This window comes from Lindgomyces ingoldianus, assembly GCF_010093535.1.
Source record: "Lindgomyces ingoldianus strain ATCC 200398 unplaced genomic scaffold BDR25scaffold_13, whole genome shotgun sequence".
In the NCBI taxonomy this organism is placed as follows: Eukaryota; Fungi; Ascomycota; class Dothideomycetes; order Pleosporales; family Lindgomycetaceae; genus Lindgomyces; species Lindgomyces ingoldianus.
The window spans coordinates 14,548-32,692 of NW_022985174.1; the positions used below are offsets into that span (position 1 = coordinate 14,548).

The window sequence follows — 18,145 nt, forward strand, 5'->3', positions numbered from 1 at the left end:
AAGCTGTTAAGCGCAGGCCTTTCTAAATGTACCTGCCTTATTAGCTGCTTAAAGCTTAGTAATTTCCTATTACGCTAACACTAGCTTATGTACAATTATTGCTGCCCTTTATAAGGCTTTTTTTTCTAGAGGCATTACCCCTCTAGAACCCTCTCTATACATAGAGCTACTTGCAACACAACTAATATCTACTAGAGATTGTTGCCTGCTGCTGTAATCTACTGTAGTTTGCTTTAATTTGCTATAGTTTGCCGCAATTTGCTGTAGTTTGCTATAATTTGCTGCAATTTACTTTATGCATTTCCTAACACTGCTAGGTAATCTCTTACTAACACCTCTAGACATTAGCCTATTATATTTAAATAGTAGTTAAAGAAGCTAAACTAGCAGTTGTGCAAGTAAAACAGCTTGTTAAGGTATTACATGTACTACATTAATCTTTGCAGCGATAGAGAGGCAGAGGCAGAGGTAGAAGCAGCGCTAGAGCTCCCTAGTACTCTAAGAAATTCCTGCAGAGGCAATAAACTACACAAACTGCAGCTCTATAACTAGGGCTTTAATACTAAAACAATTAAATTAAAGATATTAGGTAGCAGTATTAGGCGTAGCGTGGCAGTATTAGGTAGTAAAAGGAACAGGTGCAACGCTAGAAAACGCAAGGTGTAAAGAAGAGGAAGACTATTATAAGAGTAGAAACGCGTTAAAAGCTAGAGCTAGAATGTGTTCTTTTAATTACAGCTAATAATTAACTAATTTCTAGATAACTAATCTTAAATTTATATAAACCTTTAGTTTTTAAAAAAAAGATTTTACTAACTTAATTAAAGCTAAAAATTAGCTAGCTATTATTTACTTTTAAGTATTACTTTACTTATAAGCTTACTTTATAATAAGTAATTTAGTTATATAAGGTTTTTAGCTTAGCGCTTATATACTTTTTTAAAAATATAAAATAACTTATATTAAATAGCTATAAAAAGTGTAATAAGTAAAAAAGTATATAAATAGTAATAATTTTACTATCTTTATAGTATTACTAAAAATAAAGTAAGTTATTAGTAACACTTACTATACTTAATATATTTAAGTTTATAAAATATAAAGTTAAGTAAAATCTTTTTTTTAAACACACTAGTTAGTTATAATCTTTTTAAATAAACTTTAGTAACACTATTATTTATTACTTTATATATTTCTTATATTCTTTTTTAAAATAATGTATACTTAATATACCTACATTTTTATATTAATTTACATGTAGTTTACTCTAGTATATGTTATATAAAACATATTTAAATTATAGTTAGTTATGTTTATTCTACTTTTTTTTTAGCTATATTAGTGTGTTAGAGATTAGCATTAGCTATATTAGTGTGTTAAGGATTAGCATTAGCTATATTAGTGTGTTAGAGATTAGTATTAGCTACGCTTAGTTACAGGCTGTAATTAGTTACATGCTATAGTTAAATATTATTATTATATGTCTATTACCTGTCTAATACTAATTTGCTAAGCATTATGCTATAACTATTCTTTAACCTAAATAACCTACCTTAATGTACTAACTATTTCTCTAAGCAAGCTTTGCTTTTACAGATTATTTATAAACTGTTGTAGTATTTTAAGGCTTTTTTTCTAGAGGCATTACTCCTCTAGAACTCTCTCTATACGTAGAGCTACTTGCAACACAACTAATATCTACTAGGGATTACTGCCTACTGCTGTAATCTACTGTAGTTTACTATAATTTACTATAGTTTGCCGCAATTTGCTGTAGTTTACTACAATTTGCTACAATTTACTATAATTTGCTATAGTTTACTGTAATTTGCTATAATTTACTTTATGCATTTCTTAACACTGCTAGGTAATCTCTTACTAACACCTCTAAGCATTAGCCTATTATATTTAAATAGTAGTTAAAGAAGCTAAACTAGTAGTTTTATAAGTAAAATAGCTTGTTAAAGTATTACATGTACTACATTAATCTTTACAGCAATAGAGAGGCAAAGATAGAGGTAGAGGCAGCGCTAAAGCTCCCTAGCACTTTAAGAAATTCCTATAGAAGTAATAAACTATATAAGCTACAGCTCTATAACTAGGGCTTTAATACTAAAATAATTAAATTAAAGATATTAAGTAGCAGTATTAAGTGTAGTGTAGTAGTATTAGGCAGTAAAAGAAACAGGTGCAACACTAAAAAACGTAAGGTGTAAAAAAAAAAAGACTATTATAAAATTAAAAACATGTTAAAAGCTAAGGCTAGAACATGTTTTTTTTAATTATAGCTAATAATTAACTAATTTCTAAATAACTATTAAATAAGCTTTATGCTAGCTAGCATTTATAATTAGCAAGTACGTGTAAGGCAAAGAGAGTTGCATAGTGTATACATTACGCAGGAGGGGTAGCAGGTAACTAGTGTTAATTGTTCTTCTTTTTCTAAGTTTATGCAAAGAAAAGGAATATTTATATATTTATATGTGCAACTATAACATTAGCCTATAACACATAACACCTAACAGCATATCTAAATACTTTTATTTAGACAATAACTAATCTTAAATTTATATAAACCTTTAGTTTTTAAAAAAGAAATTTTACTAACTTAATTAAAGCTAAAAATTAGCTAGCTATTATTTACTTTTAAGTATTACTTTACTTATAAGTATACTTTATAATAAGTAATTTAGTTATGTATAAAGTTTTTAGCTTAGCGCCTATATACTTTTTTGAAAAGTAAAATAACCTATATTAAATAGCTATAAAAAGTATAATAAGTAAAAAAGTATATAAATAGTAATAATTTTACTATCTTTATAGTATTATAAAAAATAAAGTAAGTTATTAGTAAAGCTTACTATACTTAATATATTTAAGTTTATAAACTATAAAGTTAAGTAAAATCTTTTTTAAAACATACTAACTAGTTAGTTATAATTTTTTTATTAGTTTATATATTTTTTATATATATATTTTTTTACAAAAAAGTATACTTAATATAAGTACACTTTAATATTAATTTATATGTAGTTTACTTTAGTATATGTTATATAAAACATATTTAAATTATAGTTAGCTATATTTTGTTACAATCCTTACTCTGGTGAAATAGTATTTTTAGGAGTACTTTAGCCTGTGGTTTTTTAGCGAGGGGGGTAGGACTTAGCTTGATTGAGTGTACAGTTCGTCGAGCAGAGTATGGGTTTTAGCGGAGTAGAGAAGGCAGGTTGTGGTTTGACCTAGCAGCTGTATGGGGAGCTGGTAAACCTGATCTGTGGGGATAGGAATGGAGGTATATATAGTGCAAGATATACAAGTTAGCAGTGTCCTCTTTGTAAAGGTTTTAATGCTTCTTGTTTATTAAATAGTTAAGGGTAGATAATAAACTAAACAGTAATCACAACCTTCTAACTATGGTTGTGATTAAGACTATATACATGGGTTTTGCATGCGTTTGCATGCGTTGCAGGTGTTGCATGCACCACCTGCAACGGCCTGCAACACCTGCACTGCCTGCAATGCCTAAGTCCTCATTAGATGATGCACTCCGCCAGGCTTTTGTCTAAAAGCTGGAGCCATTCCTCATCCGTCCTGTCACGTGATCCGCTCAGCGCGGGGCTAAGCGTTTTCCATCCGACGTCGTTCGGGCTGTGTGGGACAGCCAGTTGGGTCATTACGGTCTAACTGTTGGCTGTAACATATTTATTCTATATTTTTTAGCTATATTAGTGTGTTAGAGATTAGTATTAGCTATGCTTAGTTATAGGCTATAATTATTTACATGCTATAGTTAAATATTATTATTATATGTCTATTACCTGTCTAATACTAATTTGCTAAGCATTATGCTACAACTATGTAACAGCGCAGGCAAGACAATAGGTCTAAATGCAGTAAGAATCTACTTAAAGGAATATAGAAGTGTGTGGGGACTTAGAACCTAGGAATGCTATTAACACCTATAGGCCTTATATAGAGGATATTAGAAAACTACTAAGCTAGCTAAGAGAAGAGGTGCAACTAAATACTTAAAAAAATAAAAGTAACTATAAAAAACAGAGTTAAGTTATAGTTAAAGCTAATATAAAAACTTATTAAATAAGTTTTAAGCAACTTAAGATATAATAATTTATAAAAATTATTATAAACTATTCTTAAACCTAAATAACCTACTATAAAGATAAAATAGTAGATAGCACAGATAGCACTAAAAGTAAGCTTTTAAAGAAAGATAGAAGTGTATTATAAGAAAAATAAATTGCTGCTAAGCCTTACTTGTTAGGATTTATGCTTATATACAAAGCACAGGTTATGTAACCTCTAAACAGGCTAGAGGAGGCCATCCTATCCCGCTCTAGGACATCCCGCCTTACACCTACCTTAATGTGCTAACTATTGCTCTAAGCAAGCTTTTGCTTTTACAGATTATTTATAAACTGTTGTAGTATTTTAGTTAGTGTTAAAAGATAAGATAGCACAGGACTAAGATCTAGCCTATTTATAGCACTCTACAAGAGCACCTAATTAGGATTATCTAAGTAGTTGCGCCTATTTTTTTAACATGTAGTGTATTTATATAAAGTAATATCTAAATTAAACTACTTTTAGTTATATACTATACATTATTTTAGTTTTATTTTTTTTAAGCTTTAAGTAAAATTTTACTATTAGACTTTTATTTTTATTTAATAGTGCTAGATTTTTAAAAGATTTATCTATAGTAAATTACATAATATAAAGTGTTTCTAGCATGCTGTATGCTCTTTGTTTTACTTTTAAAGTATTACTTAGAGTTTATAACTGCTAGGGCTTATTATATATAAATAGTAGTAGTAATAGAGTGCGCAACTTTACATTAAGGCCTATTATAACTTATTATAGGTTAAAAGAAACTAATCTAGTGCCTTAAAACTCTTTTTAAATATTACTAGAAGTAATTATAGCATTATAGGCTGCTTTAAAGCATAGTAGGAACTTTATTTTTATAATATAGGTAATCTAGTTGCGTATAAGGTTTTTAGCTTAGCGCTTATACACCTTTTTTAAAGAAGTAAAACAACCTATATTAAGTAGCTATAAAAGGTGTAATAAGTAAAAAGGCATGTAGATAGTAATAATTTTATTATCTTTATAGTATTACTAGAAATAAAGTAAGTTATAGCTTTTATAGCTATTAATAACTAGCAGACAGTAGCTACTAACAGTACACCTTTTTATATGCGCGTTAAAGTGCTTTAACTAGTCTAAACTAAGCTAATTAGTAGTCTAGCTGCGCTTAAAGATTATAATAACTTAATTTTAGAGTAAATTTTTCTTTTTATACTAGTTTAAAAGGTAGTTGCTACCCTAGAAAATAATAAAAAGCAAAATAGCCTACTTTTTAGCATTAATGCTCTAGATAGCTGTTGTCTACTTCTAGTTACCTAGCTAGACTGCTTTTAGCTGTCCTTGTCTCTCTAAACCTATAATAACTGCTCTAGTAGATATCTAGCCTATTATAAACTCTATTTTATTAAAGTTGTATGTGTTATTATTCTAGATGCTATACTTAGCTTTAATATTCTTTATAAAGTTAAACTAGCCTTAAATTACTATAGAATCTTTATAAAAAGCTTTTTTATAGTTATACTTACACTTAAACTTTACTTTAAGCTCTAAGTAACGCTTAATAAATGTATTAAGCTAGTTTATGCTAACATAGCCTATATTACGCTTAGCGTGTAAAGAATTAGCTATATTAGCTACAGCTACTAGCTAGGGGGGAAATCCTTACACATCTAGCTTAAGTATGTGCTAAATAATTACTTACTTTTTATTATTATCTAGCTTTTATAAGTTAGCTGTATAATTAGCTTAAAAAAGTTGTCTAGCGCGTTAGTTACTTATTATTTTTTAAAAGACCCTATAGATAGCTGCAGCGCGTTAGTTAGAAAGTGTTGCGTCTTATTTAAAAGCTTAAAGCATAAGCTACATTTAATGTTTCTTTAATGTGTTTAAGTAGTGTGGTAGGGTCTTAGCAAAAGTAAGCAACTTAGGTGTGTAAGCAACTCGCCTATGAAGTATGTTAAGTAGGTAATATTTTCTTTTTATATTAGCTAAGAGATCTAGAGTAGTAAGAGTTACTAGGCGTTTTCTAGCAGGCTAGAGTTTAGCAGTATAAGAAGCATAACACATCTTTTATTAAAAGAACTACTAATTAGTTGTAGAATTAAGTAGATAGTAATAGTTAGCATATTAAAGTAAGTTATTTAGGTTAAAGAATAGTTGCAGCATAATACTTAGTAAAGTAGTATTAGTGTTACAATCCTTGCTTCGTGGAAGCACGCGGGTCGGTGATATCCCTAGGTAGGGCGGAATAGAAGGAGCCGACGGTAGGGTGTACAGTTCTACGTAATGGCTAATAGGCTAATAGAGTTTAGTAGAGTGACTAGATTATAGCTTGTCCCTGTAATAGCAGTATAGAGGCTAGGTTAAACAGTTCTGTTAGACAGAATTAGAGGTATATATGTTGTAATAATATACAAATAGTATTACAGCTTATTAGAAAGCTAGAATGCTACTTAGTCTATATAAAAAGTAAACTAAACATTAAACACACCTTTTAAAGGTTTATTTAAGCTAAAACTATATACATGTTTAGTAGTGCTAAGAACAAGTTGCTTAAGTTTAGATAAGTTTACCTTAGGCAACTTATTTAACTTACTTAGGCTTGTCCTGTCCTCCTAGCTTAGCCTCCTATTAGGCAATGCACTCTTCTGTGATTATAGGCAGCTGCGCTGCCTCTGTGTCTTCTAATTAGTTTGTAAACAAGTCCTGTCCTAACATAGCTAGGTTGTGGAACACCGCAGTTGGGGTTACGTCGGTCTAACCATAAACCGTAACAATTAGACAGGTAATAGACACATAACAACAACATTTAACTATAGTAGAATAAACACGTGCAGCATGCAACCTACTATAGCCTGCAACTAAGCGTAGCTAATGCAAATCTCTAACACACTAATATAGCTAGAGAGGTAGAATAGACGTAACTAACTATAATTTAAACATGTTTTACACAACACATGCTAGAGCAAACTACATGTAAATTAATATAAAAGTGCACTTATATTAAGTATACATTTTTTTTAAAAAAAATGTAAGAAATACATAAAGTAACGTACCTAACAGGTTGGCCGGCCACACAGGTTGGCCGGCTACTTTTGCTAAGCCCCCACTAAAACTACCCTATTCTCTCGCAAAACAGCCTACTTTAGCCCTATATAAAGTAATATAACATAAGATATTATTTAAAGTCTACTTCTACTACTTACTTATATGTACGCAAGTTATGCCTAGTCTAATTGCACTGCCTGCATTACTTTTAACTTAGCTTACCTTTTTTTAGCACGCACCTGCGTCTTTAGCTTCTTTCTATTACTACACGCTTTAAACTCCTTTAAAGCAGTTAGATAAGCTCTATTCTTAACTATTAAGGTCTTTTTTGCCTAAATCTGCTTTTTTTATGTAATCTATGTTACATAGCAGCTTTATTTACTGCTTAAAGCTCTGTAATCTTATAGCTTACTTTATTATGTTAATGCTCTAGATAACTATTGTCTACTTTTTATTACCTTACTATATTGCCTTTAGCTGTTCTTATCTCTTTAAAGCTATAACAACTGCTTTAGTTAATATCTAGCCTATTATAAAGCTTAACTTATTAAAGTTATACTTGTTTTTATCTTAGATACTGTACTTAGCTTTTATGTTAGCTACTAGGCAAAACTAGCTTTAGATAACCTCTAGATTTTTATAAAGCGCTCTCTTATAATTATACTTATAATTAAACTTTATTATAAACTTAGAGCAGTGCTTAACCTACATACTAGGCTAGTTTAAGCTAACCTAGCCTAGATTGCGCTCTGTAGGCAAGGAATTACCTATATTAGCTACAGCTGTAAGCCTAGGGAGAAATCTGCATGTAATAAGCTTAAGTATGTACTTAACAACTACCTTCTTTTTAAGCTTAGTTAGATTCCTTAATTTAGGCTAGCATTTTGCTTATAAAGGCTGTCTAGCGCGTTAATTACTTAGTGTTATGTAAAAAACATTATAAATAGCTGTAGCACGTTATAAGAAGAGTTTTAAGTCTTATTTAAAAGCCTAAAGAGCAAACTGTATCTAACGTTCTTTAGAAAATTTAATCTAGTGTTGTTGTTAAGGCATTATGTAGATAGGTAGAGTTTAGTAGGGGCTTGGCAAAAGTGGCCAGCCAACCTGTTAGGTACGTTAATAGAAAATAGTGTTACTAAAGTTTACCTAAAAAAATTATAACTAACTAGCGCGTTTAAAAGAGAAGATTCTGCTAAACTTTTTATTCTACAAATCTAAATATAATAAGCAGAGTAAGCTCTGCTAATAATTTATGTATAATTAAGTTTACACACTTATTAAAGCTTTTAAAATGTTAATTTTATTATTCTAGTACTCTAGGCTAGTTTTATTTTATAGTGTTACCTCTAATATTCTTATGTCTTTTATAAGTTATTTATATAATAGAAATTATTCTTTTTTTATATTATTATATAAAGTTATTAATTACTAGTAGAATTTTATTATAGTAGTATAGTTAATTACTTTTATAGTAGATGTTGCATATAGCTATCTGTCTATATATATTCTTCTGCTGTGCTAGCTAGAAGGTTAACCTTTTAGCAAAACGCAACAGTTATAAGCCTAGTTTACAACGTAGTGTAGATAGTTAGTGCATAAAATTTTTTACACCTGTTCTTTACTAATAGAATTGCATTATCTCTAAGCACTATGTGTTTAATTTCTACGCTTAGTAAAAAGAATTTAGGCAGTGCATCTATTATAAAAGCTACCTTGTATTTAGATCTATCTCTAAGTTCTATTACTTAGGCTAGAAGAGAGTGTGTTAAGGTTATTTTAGCAAAACACAACAGTAGATTATATAAGTACTACTCTTATTATCTAGCTGCTAGTTTATATAGCTTTATGTTTGCAATAGTGACACTCGGATGCGTTGTCACCATAGTCGCACGATAGTCGGATGTGTCGTCACACGATGATCATGCGTCGGCACCATAGTCGTATGCATTTCAGCACAGTCTGTTGCCACGACTCACCCACTTATTTCGCATATATATAGACTCCTGCAAAGGACTCCTCTAGCAATACATTAAATGCAGTTCCTCATGTCTCTAGTGCCTTACATAGCTTCACACTTTATTATTTATTTTAGTATGCATTTTACACTATTTTCTTCTTACTTTATAACGTACTTTACAGGCGAGTTGCTTACACACCTAAGTTACTTACTTTTGCTAAGACCCTACTAAACTACTCTTCCTACACTAATGCATTCCCTATAACACTACTTAAACGCGCTAAAAGAATGTTAGATATAGCTTATACTCTAAGCTTTTAAATAAAACATAAAACTTTTAAAGAAATATGCTATAGCTATGTGCAAGGTCTTATAAAAAATAATAAATAACTATAGCACTAGATAACTTTTATAAGCTAATTCTATAGCTAAATTATAGAAGCTAGGCAATAAAAAGAAGTAGGTAATTGTTAAGACTATACTTAAGCTATATGCATAAGAAATTTCCCCTTAAATAGCATTTATAGCTAATATAGCTAATTCTTTACGCGCTAAGCGTAATCTAGGCTATGTTTATATAAACTAGCCTAGTATGTTTACAAAGTGTTATTTAAAGCTTAAAGTAAAGTTTTAAGTGTAAGTATAGTTAAAAGATATTTAGCTAATTATAAACCTTATCTTACTAAAGTTATACATGTTATTATCCTAGATGCTATACTTAGCTTTAATATTCTCTATAAGGCTAAACCTGCTTTAAATTACCTTAGAACTTTTATAAAAAGCTCTTTTATAGTTGTACTTACGCTTAAACATTACTTTACGCTTTAAATAACGCTTTATAAATATACTAGGCTAGTTTATGTAAACATAGCCTAGATTACGCTTAGTGCGCAAAGAATTAGCTATATTAGCTATAAATGCTATCTAAGAGGAAATTCCTTGCGCATATAGCTTAAGTATAGTCTTAATAATCACCTGCTTTTTTTTATTACCTAGCTTTTATAATTTAGCTGTAGAATTAGCTTATAAAGGTTGTCTAGTGCTATAGTTATTTATTATTTTTTATAAAACTTTATACATAGCTATAGCATATTTCTTTAAGAGTTTTATATCTTGTTTAAAAGCTTAAAGTGTAAGCTATATCTAACATTCTTTTAGCACGTCTAAGTAGTGTTGTAGGGAATGCATTAGTGTAGGAAGAGTAGTTTAGTAGAGTCTTAGTAAAAGTAAGCAACTTAGGTGTGTAAGCAACTTGCCTGTAAAGTACGTTATAGTATTAGAGCTTACTATATAATGTAAAAAATTAATTTACTATTTTTAAAAATAAGTAATAAAATAAAGTACTTTATAATTACTTTTACTAATTTATAGTTAATTAAATTAACTACTAAATAGTGTTAAATAAGCTTTTTAGCTAATTACTTATAGTATAAGCACTTAAGTAGTAAAAGTAAGAGTAGTGTACAGTGTGCACAGTATACAAAGTAGGTAGAGTAGAGGGAACATGTTTCTAGTTATTACTTTGTCTTTTTTCTCTGTATAGAGAAAAAGAGGAATATCTACATGTTTACGCACAGAGGTTTGCGCACAAGCATTATGTATATGTAATCATTCTTGTGCACAATAACTAGTATCTAGACTATAACACTACTGCTGTGTACAAACATTTAAAGTTACTTTAGAGCTTTACTACCTATAACCTACTTAGTATAAAATGTTAAAAAGATAAAAAAAGATATAAATAGCTTAAAAAAACTATTACTTATACTTATACTTAACTAACTAAAAAAGTAACTACTTTTAGTAAATAGTATTAAAAGTATTATTTTTAAGTATTTTACATATAAAAATATTTTTAAAGCACTAATTTATTAGTACTTAACAGAACTAGTAAAATAACTTACTTATATAGCACTATACTTTTTTATTTAGCACTTATAACTTTTAACTAAAGTAGCTATAAACTTAGTTTTAAAAGCTTTATAGCACTAATTTTAAAACTATTTTAGTAATATATTAAAACTTTAAGCTATTTTAAATAAAATTATAACATTAGAAGCTTACTAATAACTATTTTTTAATAAAAAAAACTTAATAATTAACTACTATATATAAAAAACTACTTATATAAAAGTAGTACATTTATAAATACTTTATAGTATTTATAAGTACTAAAACTAAAACTTTTAAACTTTTAAAAATAAACTTTAACTAAATAGTAAAAAAAAAAGTTATAATTATAAGTTACTTTTATAAAAGTAAGCTTTTTAATTATAAACTATTTACTTTACTTAGCTTTTAACATACCTAACAGGTTGGCTAGCCACTTTTGCTAAGCCTCTACCACACTCTACCTATCTACATAATGCCTTAACAATAACACTAGATTAAATCTTCTAAAGAATAGTAAATATAGCTTACTTTTTAAGCTTTTAAATAAGACTTAAAACTTTTTTTATAACACACTACAGCTATTTATAATGTCTTTTACACAACACTAAGTAATTAACGCGCTAGACAGCCTTTATAAGTAGAATACTAGCTTAAATTAAAAAATCTAACTAAGCTTAAAAAAAAGTTGTTGTTAAGTATATACTTAAGCTTATTATACACAGATTTCTCTCTAGGCTTATAGCTGTAGCTAATATAGCTAATTCCTTGCGCACAGAGCGCAATCTAGGCTAGGTTAGCTTAAACTAGCCTAGTATATAGGTTAAGCACTGCTTTAAGTTTATAATAAAGTTTAATTATAAGTATAATTATAAAAAAGTGCTTTATAAAAATCTAAAGGTTATCTAAAGCTAGTTTTACCTAGTAGCTAACATACAAGCTAAGTATAGTATTTAGAATAAAGACATATATAACTTTAACAAGTTAAGCTTTATAATAAGCTAGATATTAACTAAAGTAGTTATTATAGCTTTAAAGAGATAAAGACAGCTAAAAGTAATATAGTAAAGTAATAAAAAGTAAATAATAGTTATTTAAAGCATTAACATAATAAAGTAAGCTATTTTACTTTTTATTATCTTTAAAAGCTGCTATTACTTTTTTACTTAGTATAAAAAAAAGAATCTGCTTTAAAACTAGGTTATTATAGTCTCTAAAAATAGCTAGATAATAAATAAGCTTAGGCTATAGTAGTTAAAGCACTTTAATAAGCATATAAAAAAAAAGTTATAAGCGCTTATTAGCTTTTTATTATTAATAGCTATAAAAGCTATAACTTACTTAATTTTTAGTAGTACTATAAAAAAAATAAAATTATTACTATCTATATGCTTTTACACTTATTACACCTCTTATAGCCTTTTAACGTAGGTTGTTTTGCTCTTTTAAAAAAAGTGTATAAGCGCTAAGCTAAAGATTTTATATGTAACTAAATTACTTACATTATAAAACTTAAGTTTCTACTATGCTTTATACACTCTTATAATGCAGTAATTACTTTTAGTAATATCTAAGAAGGGTTTTAAAGCACTAGTTTAGTTCTATTTAACCTAAAATAAGTTAAAATAGCTCTTAACATCTAGTTATATACTTTATTACTACTACTACTTATTAATAATAAGCTCTAGCAGTTGTAAACTTTAAGTAATACTCTTAAATTTAAGTTATAATTAATGCTTATAAAGGTAAAAATTTAGAGGTATATAAATAGCTTACTAACGTCTATAGTAAAGGCCTTTAAAAAAGTCTTAAAAAGGGCAGCAATTATTGCATATAAGCTAGTGTTAGTGTTAGATATGCGCACCTACTGTCAAGACAGGAGGAACGTTTGACGAAAGCTGCTACATAGTACGAGCAATAAGCTCGAACAGTATGTTGCAGCAAATTGCAGCATTTTGCAGCATTTTGCAGCATGTTGCAGCATTTTACAGCATGTTGCAGCAAATTGCAGCATGTTGCAAGCTGGTCGCGCATAGGGCAAGTGCGCGAGGGACTCGGATCGGCAAAACAAAAAGCCGAGCAACACAAGTAGAGCAGAAAAAGAATTAATAAATAAACATAATTAATACAATTAATTAATTATTCTATACATTATATCTAAACCTATTATTTATCTTAGGAAGCCTAGAAACAGTGCTTAAATCTAACAATTAAGAGTCTTAGTGCCTCCATTAATACAAAATGGCCACCCAGCCTCCTTAAGACGCGACAGTCGTCCTTCGAGACCGCACCGACTACAGAGCCTGGATGATGCAGCTGCAATTGAGATGTGTAGCGCACAGCATCTGGCCGCAAGTGGATCCTAAGTTGACCATCCAAATGATCTCTAAACTAAGAGCTCTAGAGATGCCGCTAATAGCTAAGTTTTCACTAGCCTCTAACGTTAAAACGCCTACGCACATAAACAAGCTATTAATAAGCAGTGTTAGAGCCTTTAAAGAAGCTATTAAATACTATAAGATTAAGGCTAACAAGTATAAGAGTAACAGACATAATTATAAAAGAGAGTAATTAAGCTTCTAACAGATTATTGTCTTTATCTAGTTAATAGTTAGCCTGCATCTGCAGCGTATATGCTGTTCCCTAGATTAACTACTTAGATAGTAGATTATAAACTTTAAAGCTACAGTAGGCGTTAATAACTAATTTAAATAAAAACACGCGTGTAACTAATATAATGCATCTTTAAAGCTGCTAAGAAACGCAAGCATATAGAACCTATAGCTAGCAGAGTATAATTACGCTGCTACAGAAGCAGAGACACAAAATGTTCTAGAAACAACGTATTTTAATGCTGTTATAAAAGGCTTTCTAACTACTATAAATAAAGTTGCCTCTTATTAGTCTATAACTTTTTAGGAAAGTAGACAGTTTACACTAAATATAAATTAAAAAAAAATAATAAAGTGCTTTTAAAAACATATAATGTTAAATTATTTAATACATATAAAAAAGCATAAAGCTACCTTTATAATAAATAACTTATTATACTTTACTAAAAGTAGGAAGACTACCTAGGGCATAAATAAAAACGCCTATAGTGTAGAAGTTATAATGTTAAGAAAATAGAGTAAATCTTAACATTAACATTATTAAAAAGATAATAAAAAGTTATTTTTAAGCTAAAAACTTACTAAAATAAAAAGCACTAAATATTCTACATGTAGACATATTTATGCACTAAAGGACTACTTTTATGTCTATCTAGATAGAGCACTAGACTAGTAGATGCTAAATAAAAGAGTTAAAAAGCTTATAGTATTAAAGCGTAAGCATAACTTAAAATTTTAAGGCCTACTTAAAGAGCAGCGTAGACATAATTTAAAAATACTAATCTTAAAGAGTTTACATACACTTATGCTAGAGATATAAAAAGACTAACTTAAAAGCTAGAAAGTATTAAAAGTTAAGGTAGCTGCATTGCTAGCTATAGTTAATTTAAACTAAAACAGATATTTACTAAAAAAATTATTTATTCTTAACTTAGGCTTAACATGCTATATTATAAATAATTTTAATTAGATCTATAACTATTATTTACTAACACTAAAAAACTTTATTTAGTCTAAAAACTTTTATATATAGATTTAAAGCTATAAATTAATTACACTAAGCTTAAAAAGTAAGTATAGAATATATAGTTAAGCATATAGTCTTATACTACATAACGCTGCACTGTGCCTAGACCTGCTGTGCAACCTAGTCTTGTTCTGCCTACTGCAACAGAAAGGAATCTAGTAGGACACATAAGCAGAGCTAACTGCTTTAAAGGCCTTAGACAGGATAATAATTAAAGATTTTATAAAGATTTATAGCTAATAGGTGTTAAAGTACTATTTACTATAAAAAGGCTTATATTATACACACATAATTAACATAAGAACTAAATATAGTCTATAAAAAGCATTAGTAGAGCTATAGTATAAGTGTCTAGAACACTTTAGACTAGCTACACTTTAACACCTTATATAGTAAGCTAAGAGGGTGCAAATTAAAGAAATTATAATAGTTTAATATAACTTATATAGTAAAGCTAAGATATAATAATAAATTAGCTATACACTGCAAATTAGTAATAGTAGACTTAGTAAAAGACTATTAATTAATTTTTATGCATATAAAGCATAAAGTATTATAAAAGAGTAAAGTTAAATGCTAATTACTAATAAGTATTTTAGCCTTTAGTAAGACCTTTACTTTAAAGATAATAAGCCTGCTAAATTAATTATTAAAGCTTTTATAATTTTTATCTTTTTTTTAAAGAACTATTATAACATTACTATAAAAGTTATTAAAGCTAATAACAAAATTATAATAGTAAAACTAAAGGTAGAATGCTAGCTAGCATTATATAAAATAACTATTAAGCCTTTAGCACTAGATACACAAGCCTAGAACAGAGAAGCTAAATGCTTAGAGAGTGTAAATAAAGAGAAGTTATAGGCTATGCAACTAGATGCTAACCTACTATAGAACATATAGCTATACATTACTAGAGCTAGCGTATATCTATATAATTAGACGCTAAACTATGCTAATAACTAAAAGACGCTATACAAGATCTTCTTTACATAAGTAGCTTTAAATAATAAAGTTGTTACATTAATTTAAAAGCTAAGCTTTACACATTTAAAAGCTTATAGCTATAAAGCATTTATAATAACTAATAACACATATTAGAATAAATCTAAGCTATAGAGGCTAGACCTAAAGGTGTAGATTAGATATCTAGTTAGGTACTAATTATTAAACATCTACTGCGTATAGATACTACTGCTAGTAAAAGTAATCTATACATGTAATATTATTTTTAATAAACACTTAATCTTTAGTAGTAAGCCTAAAGACCTAATAAATAACTTTATGTATAACATAGTAAAGAAAATTACTATATATATTAAAATAATTAAGTTTTTAACACCTAGTTATTAGCTAAAGACAAAGTTATTTTATAAAGACAATACTATAAATAATATATTAAATTTTAATAAAGTAGACCTACTAGGCTACTATTAAAAAAGAAAAATTAGAGATAACTATCTGTCTTCTTTAAATACTCTGCTACCTATAGCATTGCTTATGCAGTTAATAGCTAGAGCAGCACTAAAGCTAAGCTAAATAAAGTTATTAAAAACTATACTATAGGCTACAGCCTTTATAGCTAGCATAAAATTTAAAAGTGTAAAAAAGCATAGCAGTAAGATGCTAAATAAAGTAGTATTAATAAAAATGCTATTTAAAAGAAAGACACTTTATAGAAGCTAGCTACTACCTCTACTATTAACTTAAAAGCAACTAGAGAAGCACCCTCTACATAAGATGTTTAAGGCAGCAGAAAGAACACACTTAGACAGTTATTAGATAATAAAATCTTAGACAGAGGTCTAAACAAAGCTAATTAAAGCAGCTAGACAGCAGATCTTAGATTGTATGTTGTAACAGCGCAGGCAAGACAATGGGTCTAAATGCGGTGGGAGTCCACTCAGAGGCATATAGGAGTGCGTGGGGACTCTGAACCTAGGAATGCCATTAACACCTATAGGCCTTGTACAAAAGGATATCAGAAAACTACCAAGCTAGCTACAGAGGCGAGGTGCGACTAAATACATGAGGGAATAGGGGTAACAGCAGGGGTCGGGGCCAGGTCGAGGTCGGGGCCGATACAGGGGCCTTCCGGGCCATCCGAGATGGAACGATTCATGAGGATCGTTACATATGTAGGTGTACACCTACAAGCTTAACAAGCACTATAGATTATAAAAATGTAAAGCGTAACTAGTAGTCTATAGCAATTAACAGAGAAATATTACTATATAAGATACCTACGCTGCTACCCTAGCAGAACGCTTATTTTAAATGCTAATAGCAATATCTGCACACTTTAACCTAGAGCTTAAATAATATAATATAACTAACATGTTTATACATGCAGCAATTAACTGCAATATCTACATGCAGATGCTAAGAGGCTATTAGAAACTAGGTATAATACTAAAGCTTTAAAAAGCACTATATAGCCTATAAATTTTTTCTCTACTTTAGCAACACTATTTTATAATAACTTTTAAAGGCCTTAGGTTTTTAGCTGTTCTACATAAACTCTACTACATAACTAAAGCTAGAATATTTGTCTTCTTCTATGTAGACAACCTTATTGTTGCGTACAGGAAAGGCTCTAAAGCAGATGCACAGCGTGTAGTAGACTAGTTACAAGAGAAGTATACTCTAATAAGAGGCAAGAACCTATAATAGTTCTTAGAAGTTAAGATTATTAAAGATTAATAGTAATAAATAATTTAGCTATTATAAGCCTTATATATTAATAAATAGCTAAGCTAGCTAATAGAAAGGACCTGCAGCACGCTACACCTATAAGTAGGATTAAACTTATGCTGTAATCTAGTTTTACAACTCTATTAAAAGTAAATTAATATTAGCAGAAGATTAGATCTCTGCTTTTTGCAGCAGTTACTACAAGACTAGACATTGCCTTTACTACATTACGCCTTGCATAGTTTCTCACAAATCCCGCATCTAACTATTAGGATGCAGCTAATTAAGTCATCCTGTACCTACATGCGACACAGACGTACGCACTCTAATTAGGAGGAGAAGACTACCTTATAGTAGCAAGCAATGCGTTATTTGTAGATAATACACTAAATAGAAAAAGCTTTTAAGGCTATGTTATTTAACTATTTAGCAGATAAATTGCATAGTAAGTAAATAAATAAGATATAGTTACAATATTAACAACAAAAGCAGAATTACTTGCACTATCCTAAGTTGCTAAGGAAGCTATGTTTACAAGAATGCTTTTTAACAAACTGTAAGTTAAGCTGCCTAATTTAACTATTATAATCTAGTGCAACAACAAGCAGACAATCTAACTGGTAAACAAAGAGATATCTTGACTTTAAACCAAGCTCCGACATGTCAACATCCATAACCACTGGCTCTGACAGGAAGTCTCTCGACAAACAATCAAGGTTGTCCATGTCCCCTCCAGCAAGATGCTTGCGGACGGACTCACCAAAGCGCTTCTAGCCAGCAAATGGCCAAGCTTTCTTCAGCAAATTC

General features: G+C 29.2%; 1 protein-coding gene across 1 annotated transcript; it reads right to left on the reverse strand.

The window, feature by feature from the left end:
• Nucleotides 1–3,165: 3,165 nt before the first annotated feature.
• Nucleotides 3,166–3,677, reverse strand: BDR25DRAFT_354030 (uncharacterized protein; the record flags this gene model as incomplete). Its single annotated transcript, XM_033695248.1, has 3 exons — nucleotides 3,166–3,275; nucleotides 3,416–3,498; nucleotides 3,550–3,677. The coding sequence occupies 3 exons, from the start codon at nucleotides 3,675–3,677 to the stop codon at nucleotides 3,166–3,168; spliced, it is 321 nt and encodes a 106-aa protein (XP_033548336.1).
• Nucleotides 3,678–18,145: the final 14,468 nt, after the last annotated feature.